The 19,892-nt window shown below is 36.4% G+C and overlaps 1 protein-coding gene across 3 annotated transcripts in view; it reads left to right on the forward strand.

Annotated features, from left to right (window-relative positions):
- The window catches only part of Rock2 (Rho associated coiled-coil containing protein kinase 2), a 90,598-nt gene that overhangs the window by 10,931 nt on the left and 59,775 nt on the right, over nt 1-19,892 (forward strand). For all 3 annotated transcript variants that reach the window (XM_029541126.1, XM_029541127.1, XM_021201504.2), the window contains exons 2-3: nt 16,724-16,805; nt 18,891-18,991. In XM_029541126.1, the coding sequence (XP_029396986.1) occupies nt 16,724-16,805; nt 18,891-18,991 (183 nt within the window). The remainder of the gene's footprint in view (nt 1-16,723; nt 16,806-18,890; nt 18,992-19,892) is intronic.

Here is a 19,892-nt window from a genome sequence, read left to right on the forward strand (position 1 = left end):
CCGCGCACATGAGAGTCATAGTTAACAAGCATTATTTTTTTCTTATAAATAAACTTTGTAATGGAGCCATTTACTTCTGAGTAATGAAAGAGTCTTGTTGAACTGTGTAAACTCTGGTGGAAGTAGAGTTGGCTTGTGTGTGTGTATCAAAAATATAAAATACATTAGCATAGTTGGCTTGAACTGATTCTTTCAAGAGCTACTGAAAATGAATTTTGGTATGTTGAATTCTTGCAAAAGCGTCTAAAGTATTAAATGTGGGGATCCCACTGTGGACAATCTCTTTTGGGGATTCTCCCTTTAGAGACCCTCCTGAGGAGATCCCCACCCCACCCCTCTGTCAAGTCTCCTGAGGTAGCCAGGACTTTGCATTAAAGGAACATTTCTAGTGATAGTGATGAAAGTGGTCTTCAGGAATAAGATGAGAAGCACTATGGATAAATTTTTTTTTCCTGGTACTAAGTGAAAAAAATCAGACACATATAGAAGGATGCCAGGGTCATCACGTTTTGTCTTTTAGGACTCTCTACAAATCAGAGTAAGGCTAGCCAGCTTCTCTGCTTTCTCTCTGTTCCTTCTTCCCTCCCTTAATTTGCTGGGTTTTCTTTCCTAAAGGAAGCATAAGTGTAAAATAGAAAAAGAATTGTGATAAGATGTACAAAATAAAAAAATGTATCATTATACTTTACCCAAGTTTAAAAATACTGTGTAAAAACGTACTTGTAAGTTAAAAACTTACATTAATTTATATGTGTGTATACACATGCGTGTATATGTGTGGGCACACACATGCCATGGTGCATTTGTGGAAATCAGTACAACCTTTGGGAGTTTTTTGTTTTTGTTTTTTCCCCACCAGGCATTGAACTCAGGTCTTAAGGTTTGGTGGCCAGTGCCTTCATTGGATGAGCCACCTCAGTGGCCTCAAATGTATAACTTTGTTATGAGACAGAGGGTGACCTTGAACTTCTGATTTTTTTTTTTTTTTAAATTCTGTTTATTTTCCTCTTGACAAAATTTCATGTATCCTAGGCTGGCCTAAACTTGCAAATGATGTCCCATTGATGCAGTGCCAGAGACTGAAGCCAGGGCTTTGTGCATGTTAATAAGCAAGTATTCTACTAAGCTCAAAATAAGCTCAAAATATGTAATTGTGATATTTCACATTTAATAATTAAGAAAGTGAAAAATAATGGTAGTCATAGTTACTGAGTCATCTTAATTCATGAGGAAAAACCCAACTAGAAATTTAAAATTTAATTTATGCTCCTTCAGATTATAGTTCCTAAAGGAGTGTGTTCTGTGTCTATGTTGTGATTATGCCTATATTTAAAAAACAGAAGTTTTCAAACATTCTTTTGTGGTAACAGCAGAGGCAGGTGGATCTCTGAGTTTAGGACAGCCTGGTCTACAGAGTGAGTTCTAGGACAGCCAGGTCTATACAAATAACCTATCTCAAAAACAAACATTAAACCAAAGCAACAACAAGAAGGAAGCAAAAATAAAGTGTAAAATACAATCCTTATTTTTAAAACAATTTTGAAATTTTACAACAAAGCAGCTTTCGAGTCATTGGCTGTACCAAGCAATACAGAAAGTGCTGTTTATATTTTTTAAAAAAGATTTATTTATTTATTTATTTATTTATTTATTATATATACAGTGTTCTGCCTGCATGTATGCCTACAGGCCAGAAGAGGGCACCAGATCTCATTATAGATGGTTATGAGCCACCATGTGGTTGCTGAGAATTGAACTCAGGACCTCTGGAAGAACAGCCAATACTCTCCAGCCTGCTGTTTAGATTTTTTAAATGGCATAGGCATTTAGTTCCAGCACTTGGAAGGCAAATGGATTTCTGTGAGGCTAGCCTGATCTACAAATCAAGTTCTAGGGCAGCCAGAGCTGCTACAGTGAGAAACCCTGTATCAAAAAAACTGAACTAAACCAAACCAAAAATAAACACAGATAAATAAATAATTGTTGTTTCCGGGCTGGTGAGATGGCTCAGCGGTTAAGAGTGCCGACTGCTCTTCCAAAGGTCCTGAGTTCAAATCCCAGCAACCACATGGTGGCTCACAACCATCCGTAAAGAAATCTGACCCCCTCTTCTGACAGTTACAGTGTACTTACATATAATAAATAAATAAATACTTAAAAAAAAAAGAAATGATGAAAATTAAAAAAAAAATAAAAAAAAATTGTTGTTTCCATAGAAAATTAGAGAAAAAAGAATTCATCAGTAGCTTATAAGTTGCCCATGGTTTTTAGTCTTCAAAGACATTTAATACTTAGTTTTTGATATTAAGGAATATGTATGTATTGTCTTGTAGAAATTTGAGATACATATTGGAAATTAAAAAAAAAAAAAAAAGCATTGAAGCTAGAGAAATGGCTCAGCAGTTAAGAGCACTGCCCACTCTTCAGAAGTCCTGAGTTCAGTTCCCAGCAACCACATGGTTGCTCATGACTATCTATAGTGTGATCTGATGCCCTCTTCTGGCATGCAGGTGTACTTGCAGATAGAGCACTTATATACATAAAATAAGTAAATCTTTTTTAAAAAAGTGTAAATTTTTTTTAAACATTTGTATGAGTGTTGTGTATGCAAGTATGTTTGTGAACCACATATGTGCCTGCTGCCTTTGGAATTCAGAAGAATTCCTGGAACTGGAGTTACTGGTAGTTCTGAGCTTTCATGTTGGTAGGAAGCCATTGAACCTGGGTCCTGTGGAAGAATAGTCAGTGTTTCTAATAGCTGAGCCATCTCCATCCAGTCCATGTATATTAATTTTTGAGATAATGATTATATAACTTGGAGGAGAGTGGCAACATGATTTTTGTATTTAACATCAGCTACCGTGGCTAGTGAAGTTGCATACACTTCAATCTAGCCAATGTGTAATTAGTGTTTATGAAGTGCTCAGCTGGCACAGTAAAATAAGCTTTATAGTTGCTAACCGTTGATTTGGACAATGTAGCTGAATTGGTAGAGTGCTTGCCTAGCATGAGCTTAAAGCATGGGCTTAAACCCCAGTACCACATAAAATCTGCACAGAGGGGGAGACAGAGACAGGCGGATTTCTGAGTTCGAGGCCAGCCTGGTCTACAAAGTGAGCTCCAGGACAGCCAAGGCTATACAGAGAAACCCTGTCTCAAAAAACAAAAACAAAAACAAACAACAAAAACTAAACAAAACAAAATCTGCACAGAGGGTGAACCTTAGCACTCAAGAGGCCAAGGTAGGAAGATCAGAAGTTCAAAGTCATCTTTGGCTCTGTAGTAAGTTTAACGTTGGGCTGGGCTCTGTGAGACGCTGTCTCAAAAGACCAAACAAAGCCCTAAATACTTAACTTTTTTCGTTTTTATAGCCTGTTCTACATAGAGAGTTCCAGGCTAATTAGTACTACATAGTAAGACGCTATCTCAAAAAATAATCAACACAATAATGATGATGATGATGATGATGATGATGATGATGATGAAAAATATGATTTGGAAAATGAGAGAAGACTGTAAAGTTGCAAAGTTTGGAGACTTTCTGGAAAACAAGTTGTTTTCCATATGTAGGACATCTCCATAATAGGAGAACAGATGATAAAATTAACACTAAATTTAGAGCTAAGAAAAAGAAACTAGCTCAAAATTGATTTATGATAGTTTTTTTTTTAAATGAGAAAAGTTATAGAATACTGTAATTTTAAGAAATTCCACCCCTCAGAGGAGTTTTTGGAAATTTTTGTCTCAAGAGTCTGTGAGTAAGTCAGCCTCTTGGCACTATGTTTTAATATTTTTAGGAACAGGTTTCTTCAGTTCGATTCAGCAAACCCTCAAAAGCAAAACAAACATTAAAAAAATTACAAAAGCAATACATGCCTATTAAAAATTTTAAGAAATGTAATATATAACCTTTTCTCTGTGGCCTGTGTTATTGAGGCAGTAGACTGTGATATCAGCACATCCCTCTTGCTATTTGCATTTAATAGCATTATTTTCCTTTTAATCTCATGTGTATAAAATCACGACTGTTTTCCAAGATAGTCTCATCATGTAGTATTTTTGTTTTAAAAAGAGCATTAATTAACTCTGCATGTGTGTGCCTGAAGGTGCACATGAGCCATAATATGTGTGAGTCAATTCTTTCCTTCCACCCTATGGGTCCTATGACCCTATGGATTGAACTAAGGTCATCAGGCTTTGCATGGCAAGGACCTTTCCCTTCTGAGAAAGACACTTTCCCATCAGTGTCAGCACAGTCCTTTTTTAATATACAGTTTATTAATATTCAAAACACTGGGTCACTCTGGACAGGATGGAGGTGTAAGAATTGATTCTGAAATTGGTGATATCTGTTTATTTTATGTGTATGGGTGCTTTGCTTTTGTGTCTGTGCCTCTTGCCTGCCTAGAACCCTTGAAGGGCAGAAGAAAGCATTGAGTCCCCTGGTATTAGGGTAACAGATGCTTGTGAGCCATCATGTGGGTGCTGGGAATCCAACCCTTGTCCTCTGGAAGAGCAACCACTGAGCCATTTCTCTATCCCTGCCAGCACATACTCATTAGCTAACAGAACTCATCTAAATTTAATTTGGCTCTTTCCAGAGAGGCCTGAATTTTTTTAATTTTTTAATTTTTTTAGAAACAGACAGACCCTCTCCGAATTACAATTGTTGCAGGCACTAGCTGATTGCTGAGGTGCCTGGTTTTCTCCTTCATAGAGCTCTTGGGACTTGTTGTCTGAACCACCAGCCTAATTTTAATTTCATAGCTGTTTCTTTCTGTTTGATGTGTAAGTCCTGAGACACTTCTGAGGTCAGTCTTTTCCCAGCTGTTCTTCTGTTCCCAGCAAAGTTTTTCTCTCTTGTTCTGAGGTTGACATTCTTGCTTACATCTTCAAATTTCCATTGCCTTAAGTACCTGTTTCTCCCAAGGTAGCCTTCGTTCAGAACTTGGAGCTTCTGCTCTCTATGTGTTTAGGGTTCTTTCAATGTAGGGTCCTTTTAATTTCAGCGCCCATGATATCTTTCTCTTAGAATTTCTACTCAGTCTGATATACTTCTTACTACTATCACTTGTTGACATCTTTCTTGTCAGTATCTTAATTGTTTGAAGATGTAGGCATCTGGCTCACAGGTTTTCCACAAGTAATTGGCACTGCTCCTTAGGGTTTACATGGACAGGTACTTGGGACCCCGGCTTTCATCTCCTAATTCCATCATCCCTCACTCTGGTCTTTCTTGTCACTTAATTCACTCACTGATTCTATGGAAATGTCCTGGATCTCACCATTACCTGAATCCACTTTGCTATTCAGATTATAAATGTAAAACATCACACTCCCAGTCCTGCTCTAAACTTCTTTATTATTTCACTACCTTATTATTATTATTATTATTATTTTTTTTTTAGATTTTTTTTTGAGGTGTAAGGCTCTAAACTCTTGTAAATGCTTCCTTCACTAGTATGTAAGAGTGCAGTGCCCATCAATTCAGATCTCTTGCTACAACCCTAAGTTTTCTTGCACTGTTGAATATCCACTATATGCATCTGGAACAATCAATTTGTCTCTGATCTAAACAAAAGGTGTTTGTTGATTAGTCATGGAGGACTGACATACAGACAAGTAATTGGATTAGTAACACTGCACACTCCTGGACTCCAGCCTCTGAGAGCTGTTAAGACTGTAGGCTTAGGGTAATTCTTTCCTTCTTCTGAGGAGCTTTCATTTCTTTCAATTTAGAAACAAAGTCTCCTCCACAGATGGTGTTCCTGTTTCCTGGAAAATAGAAGTCATCAATAGAAGACACCCTTAGATTTCCTGTCACTTGACCCATCAGTTTAGCTTTTTAGTACTGTTCATTCTTCCTTTCCTTCTGTTTCCTTCCTGTTCAGCTTATCATCAGGAAGATTCCTCAACTGCTTTGTATTGTTTCTTCATTCTTGCTGATAAACTCTGATTGACTTTAATGTCTCTCCTAATTCTTCTAATTTTGTTATGATGTTCAGATGTCTCACAGAAACAAAATAAGTGACCGAACTGCCCTTAGAAAAAGAAACCTCAATAACTGTTAGAGCTTGTATCTCTTGGATCTGCTTATTTCTAGGACTTGCTTGATGGTTTATGTTTGATGACTTCTGTTTTATCCACCTGCTTGCTTGTGTTGCTACCTTAGACTGAGATGCATTTATCTGCTGGCATCTCTTCTTGGTTCACTATAGTCTAGTCTCTCAGAGGTTAGATTACAGTCATAGTCCTTTCCCTCTGCTTGCCAGTCTGCTATGATTTGGTCTCAGATTCGGTGATGATTTCCTCTATTGCTTCTGGGTCAAGCCAGAAACAACTCCCTATCTTCTTCACTGCAACCTTTGCTATGTTTCTCTGCAAATTGTCCACATAATAATTCAGTAATGTACCAATTTGATCCCCACAAAGGATGAGAAGAGTGGCATTGTTTTCCACATCTTTTAGGAAAGGTGTTTTCTTTTGGTGCACCCATGCAGATCTCTAAGAAATTGGGCACTAGAGACCCAATAAAGGGCAATACTCTGTTAGATCTCCTTGTTGTCGTCTACAGCTTCTAGTCTCCTTTGTTATCACATCCAGTGTACTGTGTATCTCACACATGGTTGTTTTGTTTTGTCTCTAGAATTTTAACTTATTTCTGTACCCTATTTGACCTACCTTGTACCCTATTTCTTTTGGATATTCTCAGTGTTTCTTGAACTTTAAAAAGAATGTATTGTGGTCAGATAAACATGACAGAATTTTCCACCTGTGCCACTTTAAATGTGCAATTTAAACTACATACATTCATAGTATTGTACAACCATCAGCATGATTTATTTTTAAAACTTCATTACCTAAAATAGAAATACCTATTGAGCAACAACTCTATCTTCACTGCAACCTTTGCTATACTTCTCTGCAAATTATTCACATGGAATCATTCAATATTTGCCTTTGTGTGTAGTTTATTTCAAGACCCATCCATTTGCATTACTCTTGTATTCCATAGGTCTTGTGCATGTAAAGAATATAGTTATATATTAAATGTTCTTGATCATTATTTATGTTACCGTGTTTTGCAGCCATATCCATTTCATATTATTCCGCTCAGTGTGTGTTGAATTTTCTCACTCTTTGGCTTACAAGTAATGTTTTCTGGGTTGACTGAATGCTAATTTCAACAGTGATTTGTTATAAGGATCCTTGGGGGGAGAAATGAATGATATTTACAGCTTGCATTTTTCTTAACTTACTAGATTTAATGGTATGTAAATGGCAGATATTAGACCTTACTTTACACATGTAAATATGATATGTGAAACATTGGAAACTATAATGTGTTGGTTTCCACAAGTGTACTTTCCAGTATATGTAATTTTAAACCATTTAATAATAATATTTCAGTGCATTTATCAAGTAATGTGTTTGAGTGAATAATGGTAACAGTAAAGACAGTAGATGCAAAGTTGGGCTTGCTTTCTTTATAGGACATGTAGACAATACATAAACTACTCACAGTTACTGTAAGGAGAGATCAAAGGAAAGACATTCACAATTGTGAAATGCAAAGACTTTTATGGCCATTTTTTTGAAGTATGTCATAATGCTTTATTCATTCAGCGATACACCCCTTTTTCCTACGTACTAATTTGTCAATTAACCATCACAATCAAGATAGGCAATACTTTTATCACTCTTAAAGTTTCCTCATTTTTTTTTATGGTATGTCCCATCTCCCATGTCCTCTAACAATTTAATTTTTTCACATTGTTAATTGCTTCTTTTAGAGTTTCTTAGGAATTAAACCTGTAGTTTTTTTTTTCCCAAAGATTTATTCATTTATTATATCTAAGTACACTGTAGCTGTCTGCAGACACACCAGAAGAGGGCATCAGATCTCATTACAGATGGCTGTGAGCCACCATGTGGTTGCTGGGATTTGAACTCAGGACATCTGGAAGAGCAGTCAGTGCTTTTAACCGCAGAGCCATCTCTACAGCCCCAAAACTGTAGTATAAAAGCATATTATTTTTGTGTATTTTTCATTTTTCATTTTTTTCAATTCATCCATATTTGTCAAAACTTACGCAGGGAATGAAAAGTAAGTTAAGCATTTTATCAATTCTGGCAGAAGACCTGGGACTTTGAAGTCAGACATAAGTGACATCATTAACCTTGGACACAATAGTAGCCAAAGCTACATGTGATGTTTCCCAGTGTGTTCAAAGAATAGTGCAGATCAGTGCATTGTGTTACATAGAATTGAACTTGGAGTTGTGCTGTTTGTAACAGTACATGAAATAAGAGAATCAGCTCTGCACTACTGTTCTTGCTTCATTTGCTTTTATAAGGAAACCATGTTTCGTCCTATAAAACTTGAAACTTACGGCTCAGTATCTTAACTTTTTTTTTGTATATTTTAAAAAAAAATTCTTATATCTGTGTGTTTGTCTATATGTGTCTATGGTGTGTGTGTGTGTGTGTGTGTGTGTGTGTATGTGTGTATGTGTACACATACACATGCACCTTCTGAGGTTAGAAGGGATTATGGAATCCTCTGGAGCTGGAGTTACAGGAGGTTATGAAACTGCCAGAAATGTATGTTGGGAATTGAAATTAGGTCCTCTGCAAGAGCAGCAAGTCCTCTTAACTACTGAGCCATCTCTCCAGCTTCTTTTATACATATTCTGTGAAACCTTGGAAGGCCAGTTGCGGTGGCTCTTGCTTTTAATCTTAGTACTTTTACTCTCTATATAGGTAGAACAAGATAGGTCTCTGAGGTTGAAGCCACTGTTCTACATAGCAAGTTTCAAGCCAGCCAAGGCTAATAGTGAGACTCTATCTCAAAAAGCAAATATACAAAAAAAAAAACAAAACAAAAAAACAAAACAAAACAGCAACAACAACAGAACAATACATTTTTGGCTAGAGAGATGGTTCAGTGGTTAAGAGCACTTTTCAGATCCTAGCACCAATGTCAGGAAGCTCAAAACCACATCTCACTTCTTTTCTAGGGGCTCTGATGTCCTCTTCTGGCCTTTATAGGTACCTCCCGTACAGGTGCCATGTATTCATACACAGAGCACACAGTTATAAATAAGGAAATAAAAATAAATCCTAGAAAGTTATGTTTAACAGTTTTTGAGGATACAATGTTGAGATCAAGTTTGTTGATGATTTTAACTTGTCTTATATTTGCTCCTTTGTCTACCTGTTTCTTTGGCCAGGAAAGGTTTATTACCTTTGCCCATTGGGCTTTTAGTGTTTTCTTTTGTTTACTTGTTTGCTTGTCTTTGCTTCTATCAGTTCTTTATACATTTAGGAGCTGTATTCAGCATCTTCAAATGTAGAGTCATTATATTATGACATTTTCTTTTATCTATTTCTTTAAAGTCTGCTTTGTTTGATGTTGGTTCTTATTTCAATTGGCTACTTTTTCTATTCATAGCAAATGTGATTATTGGTATGTAAATTTACCACATTAGATTTTTTTAAAAGTTGGTGTTCTCCCCTCCTCCCTGTGTGTGTGTGTGTGTGTGTGTGTGTGTGTGTGTGTGTGTCTGTCTGTCTGTCTGTCTGTCTGTCTTTCTCTCCTTATTGCACTTGGGATTAATTATTTATAATAATCTTATCCCTTCCATCACTCTCTTGCTTATTATACATCTTTTGCCTTTTATTTTATTGGCTTCTCTAGACTTGTTATTTTGGTTTTCAAATTCCTATATTCTTTTTTAAGATTTATTTATTTATTATATGTAAGTATACACTGTTACTGTCTTCAGACACTCCAGAAGAGGGTGTCAGATCTCATTACAGATGGTTGTGAGCCATCATGTGGTTGCTGGGAATTGAACTTAGGATCTTTGGATCTTAGCAGTGCTCTTAACCACTGAGCCATATCTCCAGCCCTTTCCTATACTCTTAAAAATATAAAGCTTTTATATTTTTAAAAAGTTGTTTTGCTTTAGTGTTGTTGCCCCTGTTTTATTGTGCTGCTGCTGCGCAAGCTGACCTTGAATTTATGGACTAAATGAATCCTCCTGTCTTAGATTCTTGGGTAACTGCATCTATGTATATACCACCTTACCTGGCTTATGATATTTTTCTGTTGTGATTCTGACAGTTATGCTGAGGAAGATAAGCGTTATTACCTGGCAGATCATGAGAAATAAACATTTGTGAAATGAAATGCTACTGATTTGAACACTTTTTTTGTATAGAAGCCATAGCATTTTCAGATTTTTTTGTGCTCCTTCCCCCTTAAATTACAATACTAAAATTAATTGAAACCATTATAGATATTTTGATTTTTAACTTTGGCAGTCTTTCAAAGAAATATAATGAAATATTGAATCCTTAGTTGTACTTATCTCTTGGTTCACACCACTTTCATTCCAGAGTGAATTTTGTGTCATTATGTTTTCTCAAAGACTCTCTACCCGCATGTACTTGTATTTTTAAATCAAGTCTGTTGTAATTAATTTTTGTTGATTTTATTTTTTCAGTGCTGGGAATTGGACTCAGGGATTAATAAATGCCAGCCTAGCCTTAGATCTGCATTCCCAGTGCTACTCATCTGTTTTTGTTTGTTTGTTTTGTTTTTTGTGGATAGGTTTTTATGTAGCCCAATTTAGCCTTAAAATGCTCTATGTAGCTTAGGCTGGCCTTGAATCCTCTTGCCTCTATTTCCAGTATTACAAGCATGTACCACTATGCTGTTTCCTTTTTAAAACTTTTTTTATGTAAGATCTCATTAATTTTTCCTCAGCCTCCTAGTTGCTGGAATTATAGGTATGCACTACTATGCCTAGCCATATTTGGTGTTTTAATACTGAATGTTCATGTGACACTGTTATTTTCTTGCTGTGTTAGCTGGCTCCAATATTAACTTGCAGATGGGAGTAGCAAACACTTACTAAGCCCCTTAGAGCAAGGACATTAGAATATTCACTTATGCTATAGACTGTGGTTGAAATGATATACCAGATCTGTCAGTGGATTTAGTTTACCTAAATATTTCAATATTTCATTGTATTTATTGGGAAAGTGAACCTATTTTGTGATTGTATATATATATATATATATATATACATATATATATATATATATATATATCCCGAGAATATGAGTTTCTGTTTATTCCTTCTAACCCCAGCTTAGCTGTAGGGTTGTGTATTGAAGTAGTAGCAGTGGCCAAAACATCAACATTCCTTTCCTGCCACTATAATTTTAGGAGCCATATGATAGTGGTTAGGTGACCTAGTATTCTAAGGTAAGAGAAAAGAAGAAAAAGTTAAGAAACAGTGTTTAAACTTTAGACAGTAAAATCTTGAAAAACAGAGATCTGGCTGGGAGGGCTAACCGTGCTAATACATTGTGAACCCTCTGGAGGGAAATGGCTTGTTTAAACTCTGAGCTGAGAACATGCTTGGCATAATCCACTTTAAAGGTCTTTCCTAACAATCAGGAACAACTTTTATATACACTTTATACAGAGACCCCATTCAAATATTGTCCAAGTAATTGTGATTGAAAATGATCATGATCTTGGATCATGTACTTCATTGGATTTCCATGGCCCTCTGTCTCCTTCCATCTGGAACAACTCTGAGAAGCCTTTCCTTTGAGTTTCCTGCTCTCCGGAGTTTTGAAGATTACAAGACATTCTTTCTGAAATTTGGGTTTGTCCAGTATTTCCTGGTAGTTAGATCCTGGTGGTATTTTGGCTGATACCACAGACATGATAGTGTGCTCTCAAATCTTTTTGGTGGGCATATGAACATTGGTGATGTTAGCACTGGCCACTTATTTAAAAATAATCTCTCCTGTTTCTAGTTTTCCTTTTTCATAATTAATAAGTATGTTGTAAGTCGTCATGGGTTAATGTAGCTCATTTAAGTTAACCCAACTACCTAGCTATTATATTCCAGGCCTGTGATCATGTCCGTTTTCTCTCTGGTGTTTCTCCTGGTAAAAATTCTTCACCTTTCTTCCCAGGGTTCCTTTCTCTCTCCCAGGAAGTCCCACCTTCCACTTCCTGCCCAGCTCATCTGGGCATCAGAATTTTATTAAAGCCAATCAAAGGTGAGGAATGACAAACACAATTTTATACAGTATACTGCAACAGATAATAAAGGCTATATCAGTTTTCCAGAACAGTATGATTGAGAGACCAGCTAGGCCATAAGTAGAAGGGTGTGATTATGATGATTGGCTCTGGAGGTTAAGTTATGTGGACAGTATGCGAAGGAAGAGGATGGAATAGAGTGGGAAAAGAGACTCTAGATTGAAAGTTGTTGTATCAAATTAAAATTGGAATTAAGGCATTAGAGCAGTGGGTTTTTAACATACTCAATGTTGTGACCCTTTAATACAGTTCCTCACGTTGTGATGACTGCTCCCAACCGTAAGATTGTTTTCATTGCAACTTCATAACTGTAATTTTCTACTGTTATGAATCATTATGTAAATATCTGATAAGCAGCACATCTGATATATACCCTTGTGAAAAGGTCTTTTGATGTTCCTGACCCCAGAGGGATTGTGACCCACAGGTTGAGAACCATGTTGTGTTAAAGTAAGCTGGAAAGATGTTGCTTAAGACAAAGTATTTAAAATTGAAATTATGGAGGTGTTCCAGTTATTGTTGCTGTTACTTCGGGAATGAGTGTTTAATTATGATAAGATTAGTCTTGGAGTGACAGTGCACAAAGAGCCAAGACATTTATAGAGACTGAGACATTTAGTGAGCCTAGTGGGTAACAGTGATTCACTGGTGATCTGATGCAAAGCTGGGTTCTCAGGAAAGGAGGAGGAAGAATAGTTACACAGTTGTCCTGGTGAACAGGGAGAACATAATGTAGGGCCCATCATGCAAAAACAGTTGTAGAATAAGGTAAGTCGTGCCATCAAAGGAAAGCAAGGCTTCAGCTGGAAAATGAATGTAAGAAAGGTCATTTTAAAAGTTCAGGAGTAAATGAGTTTCAGGCTATATAAATAATATTTAATATGCTAAATAACAGTATTTAATATTTAAAGATTGTATCACTGGTCCTCTTGTTAATATTTGGGAGTCTGTAAGTTAGGAGAATAGAAACACTAGAGGAGGCAAGTTGAATTTGAAGATTTTCGTTTGGGCTTTTTGTTTGTTTGGTTGGTTGGTTGGTTTTTTTGCAGGACAAGGTTTCTCTATGTAGTCCTGGCTGTCCTGGAACTCACTTTGTACACCAGGCTGACCTTAAACTCATTGAGATCCACCTTCCTCTGCCTCCGCCTCCTGAGTGATGTGATTAAAGGTGTAAGCAATCACCACCCAGCTGAATTTGAAGAATTTTGAATTTGGAGAACTTATGGCTAATAGATTTGATAAACCATGCCTAGCAATAGCTGTTGTAAATATAGAGTGTCTTCCTTCTTAAAGAACATACAATGTTGGGCAGGGGGGGGGAGGGGGGTGGGGGGAATTACAAGCTTTAATTCCAGTACTCAAGAGGTAAGAGGCAGGCGGATCTCTGAGTTTGAGACCAGTCTGATATACAGAGTGAGTTCCAGGATGTCACAGCTACACAGATCCAGCCCTCCCCCCAAAAAGAACATGTAATGTGTAGAAACTTACAGTTCAGACAGGCTTTTATGCCTGAGAACTCATGAAGTTGTCAAAGAAATGTTTTGAAGAATAGATAAGATGTGGACAAGTAGAGGAGACCAACACTTTATTACACTCATGGAACATGACTTTCTTCAGTAAAGAAGGGATGTTGACTGAGAAAGCAGTGAGAGACCAGTTTGAACAGTTAGAGAATATACAGATCATTATGAAAGATCATTGTCTAGGCAGTTTTGTGTAGTATATAAGTAATGTTAACCACATGTGTAGTTTTCATTTTTCTAGTAGTATTATTTAAAAAAATAGAAATAGAGGCTCAGAAATTAAGAACAGAGGACCACATTTAATTTTTGGCACACATTAGTGGCATCTACTCAAAACTGATTGTAACTCCAGTACTACGGGTTCCGATGCTCTATTCTGGACTCTTAAGACCACCAGGTACAGATACATGTAGGGGAAAACACCTTTACAAATATTTTTAAAAGTAGAAATAAATGAATAAAATAAATTTAAATAATAGACTTCATCAAACCTCATAATCAAAATGTGATCATTTCAACTTGTGATTGGTATTTTAAAATATGAATGGTATACTTTATATTCTTGTTTTGGCCCTAAATTTTTAAAATCTGATATATTCTTTGTATTTAGAATGCATCTCAGTTAAAGCCAACTATGATATAATAGCTTCACATGGCTAGTGGCTTTTATAAATAGTGGAGAATAGAAATCTACAGCAATGTGTGTGTGAAGGGTAGTAAAACTGTAGGAAGTGACCGGTCAGAGGATTACATGTCAGCTCAGTGTTACATTGTCTAGACATTTGGAAGCTGTTGAATAATTTTGATGAGGGACTAAAATCAAGATTGATTATTGCTCAGCATTGGAATAGGGGGTAGACTGAGCAGAAGAGAAGACAGGTAAGAAGTCATAAGAACCCGAGGAACATTAGAGAATGGAGGAAGTATCCCTAGTACAGAGGGAATGACCAGAAAGGCAGAGGGAAGGCGTTTTAAACCTGAGTGTAGTCTGATTGCAATGGAATGGCACTGCTGATTAGACATATCAGTCAGCTCCATGTAGTGACTCCTTCACCTTTGCTATGTGGACACCACTGTGCTGGGTAAGCACTTAATTACTCAATATTTGGTTTTGTGTTTGTGTCTATAAACATATGTGTGTGTTTAGAATATAGAAAATAAAAGTTTTTACTTAAGGAAGATAATGAACTATTTCTTGCCTTTAAGGAATTTCTGGTTGTTAAATTTCTAATCTTGTGATACTGTTAGTAAGAAAATTTTGAAAATATTTGCAAATAGATATTTTATTATTTATACAATACATTTAAATATTATAAATATAAATTATATATAAAAATAGAAGTTTTAAAGTGAAAGGTAAATCTACAGATAAGCGTATCAGCCTTTTTTACCAAATAAAATGTACGTTACTGTTTTTAAAATTAAGCTTAATGCCAGTGCAGTGATTTTGAAGATCAGGTTCTCACCTGAATATACTTTGTTCCTGGCTTCTGAGAACTGTCATAGTTTTTGTTGTTTTGCTACAGATGAAGGACATACAGCATACCAGTTAGTAAATTTGTTGATACTATTCAGCAACTAATAACATTTTTTGGTGGTTATTGAGACTTATGAAACTGTTTTCTCTGGTGGTGGAGAACAGAACTTAAAAATGAGCTAAGTTAGCTGCATTTTTTTCTATTTTTAATACATGAATTTAAAATCACTCAGGTGCCCTGGGTCTTGTCACCATAAGGAGCTAGTTGGTGCCCTTGAACTCACGTCAAGGTATCTTTGTGTACAAGTGTGTTCTGTAGAAGACTAAAGGGAGTTTTATTAACATTAGGCACAGCAGAGCATTCCCATCATCAGAGATTAAGAGGAGTAAAACTGCATAAAGGTGGACACCTAGTTCTCTAAAACTGTTTAAAAGAGTTCATGTACATGACCCTAACAGTGAGCAGCAACAGTAAGTGACAAAGGAGAAGAGCTTCAAAATACATGCAACTACTTTTAGTTTTATCTGACTTAGAATGCAGCTCTATCAAGCAAGTTAACATAGTTTATTCCTCCCAAGACACAATAATGTTACTCATTAGTACTCATATATGTCTGGGGACATTTCCAAACATCTCTTTTCAAATATTTCCTTTATAGCAATAATTTCATTCAAAACATTAAAAGTTCTTTTTGTCATTTACTGCTGAGACTGTTGTCCTTACTTAGATATTGTCCTGACTTAGATATTGTTGTTAATAACATGCTGTCATGAAGCAAAATCAGCAAATTCAGAGCAATTTTGTTTTTATAGAATATATAATTCATCTGAAATTCAATGACTTTTAAAAATTTATTTGTTCATTTCACATCTCAATATTAGTCCCCTTTTCTTCCTAGTATTCCCCCTTTCGCAGCTCCTCCCCCATGTCCCCTTCCCTTCGCCTCTGTGAGGGGGATCCCATCAGTCACTCCAGTACTAGGCACATCCTCTCACACTGAGGCCAGACAAGGTGGTCAGTAATAGTGTCAGGGGTCAGGGATTGGTTTTGCCCATAGGAATGGGTTTCAGTTTGAGCTAGTCATTGGTTGGCTATTCCCTCCATCTTTGCTCTTTGTCCCTGTACATCTTGTAGGAAGGTCACATTTTGCATCGAAGGTTTTGTGGGTGTGTTGCTGTCCTTATTCATCCACTGGGGGTCCTGTGTGACCACAGAGAGTGGCAACTAGGATCCATATCTCCAACTGCTAGGAATTTCAGCTAGTCGCCCCCCATAGACCCTCTGGAGCCTCTTCCCATCTCAGATCTTTGGAATATCTTGGAGATCCGCCCCCCCCCCATCCCCAGCCAATCTCCCTTCTCTCTCCCCTGCTCTCCCTACATATGACCTTATCCCCACTTGCCCCTCTTCCCCTCCCCGACTTTTTAAAATGTGTTGTGACATTTGGGTCAAGCTATTGGGTATGGGGAGTCTCTGCAATATACTACTGTGGGTTGGTATTTATTTAGTAGGAACAGCATATATAATATTTAAAGACTTTTGAACTATACAAACATGTTTTTTACTCTTTTTTTTTTTTTTCTAAACAGGATGGCTTAAATTCCTTGGTCCTTGATTTGGATTTTCCTGCTTTGAGGAAAAATAAAAATATAGATAATTTCTTAAATAGATGTAAGTATGTTAATTTTTACTATTCTTGTCTGGACATATAACCGTGCTTTAAATAAAATGTGTTTGGTTAATTTTTTTGGTACTTAAATCTCTTAACTTGTTAACCTATGTCCTAGCCACTGTCCTATTAAGAGATACCATGACCAAGAAAATTCTTCTAAAGAAAGCATTTACCTAGGGACTTGATTCTAGTTTCTGAGGTTTAGTTCCATTATCATGGCACGGAGCATGATGACACACGCATGATACTGGAGTAGCGGCTGAGAACTACATCATGATCCACAGGCCACAAGGAGGACACTGGGCTCGGCATGGCTTTTGAGACCCAAAGCTCACCCCCAGAGACATATACTTCCTCCAACAAGGTCACTTCTCCTAATCCTTTTAAATAGTGCCACTCCCTGGTGACTAAGCATTTGAATATATGAGCCTATGGGGGCCAATTTAATTCAAACTCCCACAAGCTATTAACTTAATAAACTCACTTTTATTTATTTGCCATTTGTTTCCCTTTAAAATAATATTTTGTGCCTTGTGGTAATGCCTGCCTTTAATCCCAGCACTTGGGAGTCAGAGGTAGAGGAACTGAGTTCAAGGCCAGTGCTAGTTCTACAGAGCTAGTTCTAGAATAGCTAGGGCTACACACAGAAACCCTGTCTCAGAAAAAAAAATATTTGTATTTTCGAAGTAATTTTTCTGAATTAATTTAGAATATGTAAAGTAGATACAATTTAAGATTATGTATGAGTTGTTAAGACTATAACTCTTGATCTAAGCAAAAATTTAAGTTAATATTGTAACTATGACTTTGCTTTTTATTTATCCAAAAGACTTTAGTAAGCTTTGTTTCAATAATTGCATATATTTAAACTCCTTAAGGAAATATGATCTGGTGCCAGTTAGTACCATGTATATGGTTATCCTTATTGTTTCTCAGCATTATGTTGGAATAAGTAGGTTCTGAAAATATATTCTCAGAACGAGTTGGACATAGTGGCTAGTGCTTGTATGTAGCAATCTAGGAGACTAAGGTGGGAAGTTTAAGGCTGTCCTGGGCTACAAAACAAGATAGTCTCAAAAAAGAAAATAATGTTGATCCCAGGGGCCTAGAGAGATGGCTCAGCTGTTAAGAACACATACTGTTCCAGAGAACCTGAATTCAGTTCCCAGCACCCAAGTCAGGCAGGCTCATAGCACCTGTTACTAACTCCTAGGGAATCTGATGCCTCCTACTTTCTGAGGCACTGTACTCACACACACAAACCCATACTGTTAAATACATAATACATAAATTAAAAAATGTTTTAAATGTTTAATAAAGGGGGGAAGAAAGTTTGAAAATGATTGATGCATCTTCTTTATCCCCCACACCTAAGTCCTTTATTTTGGAGTTGCCAAACCTAGGGTATTCCTCTATTTAGTAGTTACTATAGTAGTTGATATATTTGAAATATGTGATTGCCACCTTTTAAAGAAGTGGGTTAAGTGTCATTGCTAAATTTGGAATAGTAAGTGATTTTATCCCTTTCTCTTTGGAGATAACGTCTAGCAGTATGACCTAGAGCACAGTCTTTGTATTTAGTCTCCTAGTCCTGGGTGACATGCCTGGCTTTGTGATTATTTTCTGTCATTATAAAGCACATCAGGATTGCCTGGGTCATTGATGTCACTAGCACACAGTGAACTGAGAAGTGGAATAGCTTTAGTACTGCTTTTGGCCCTTAGTGATCTTCATAGTCATGTGCCAACAAATTCTAGAGCTTAATTCCTTAATGCAAAGATAACAAATTCTAGAGCTTAATTCCTTAATGCAAAGATAACATACATTTAGTTTTGTTTATTTTAGTGCTGGAGATTGAACCTAGGACCTTACATTGTTAAGCAAGCAATCTGTCACTGAGTTACACCCCATCCCCACATTTTAAAGTTTTAAAATAGATAAAATCCTTTAAAGACTAACAGAATCAGCTGAAAATTAGTTCTAATATTTAGAAATAAAAAAATGCTTACAAATATAGTGATTCCTTTTGAAAGTTCCTTATCTATGATATTGATATTAAAAGTATGGTAATCTTTTTATTGTAGATGAGAAAATTGTGAAAAAAATCAGAGGTTTACAGATGAAAGCAGAAGACTATGATGTTGTAAAGGTTATTGGAAGAGGTGCTTTTGGTGAAGTTCAGTTGGTAAGAAAGGATTTGTTTGGTTTTTACTATTTTTTTTTTTTTAACATCATAGCAGCTGAATAGTTCTAAAATCCATTCTCAGCCATTGAGGAATTGGTTTTATGTCTTTGATCAAGTCATTCCATCTCTGAGAGCCTCAGTAGTTTCTATCTTTAAAAGGGCGCAGCCTGTCACTAACACTATTTATTCCAACTCTAAAATACAGTGATTTAGAATAATGCCAGTTAGGTTTTATATATGATCTGCTTAGAAGTTAACACCATGCTATATTATACTGTGGTATAAAACTATATGAGAGCTATATTTTCATATACTGGTCAGACTGAAGCTGGACTTGATGGTGAATGTCTTTAATCCGAGCATTCAGGAGGCTGAGGTAGGCCAATCTCTGATTTCAAGACCAGCCTGGCATACAGTTCTAGGCCAGTCAGAACTATGTAGTGAGGCCCTGTTTTAAAAACAACAAAACAAAGTGAGTTCCAGGACAGCCAGGGCTATACAGAGAAACCCTGTCTTGAAAAACAAAAACAAAAAAACAAAACCAAAAAAGCAAAAAACAACAAAAGTGGTCATATTGAAAGCATTCTGTTTAACAAGCTGTTACATACATATATATGTGTGTATATGTGTGTGTAACACATAACATCATATACACACATGTAACACACATGTCATATATGTACACATATATCTAACACATCTGTGTATGTGTGACACACACAACACCCATCACAATGAAGAAATTCTTTATCTTTCAGGTGAAAGTACAACTACTATAACTTTTTTTTTTTTTTTTTTTTGGATTTTCGAGACAGGGTTTCTCTGTATAGCCCTGGCTGTCCTGGAACTCATTCTGTAGACCAGGCTGGCCTCGAACTCAGAAATCCGCCTGCCTCTGCCT

The sequence above is a fragment of the Mus pahari genome, chromosome 7 (assembly GCF_900095145.1).
Source record: "Mus pahari chromosome 7, PAHARI_EIJ_v1.1, whole genome shotgun sequence".
Taxonomy (NCBI): domain Eukaryota; kingdom Metazoa; phylum Chordata; class Mammalia; order Rodentia; family Muridae; genus Mus; species Mus pahari.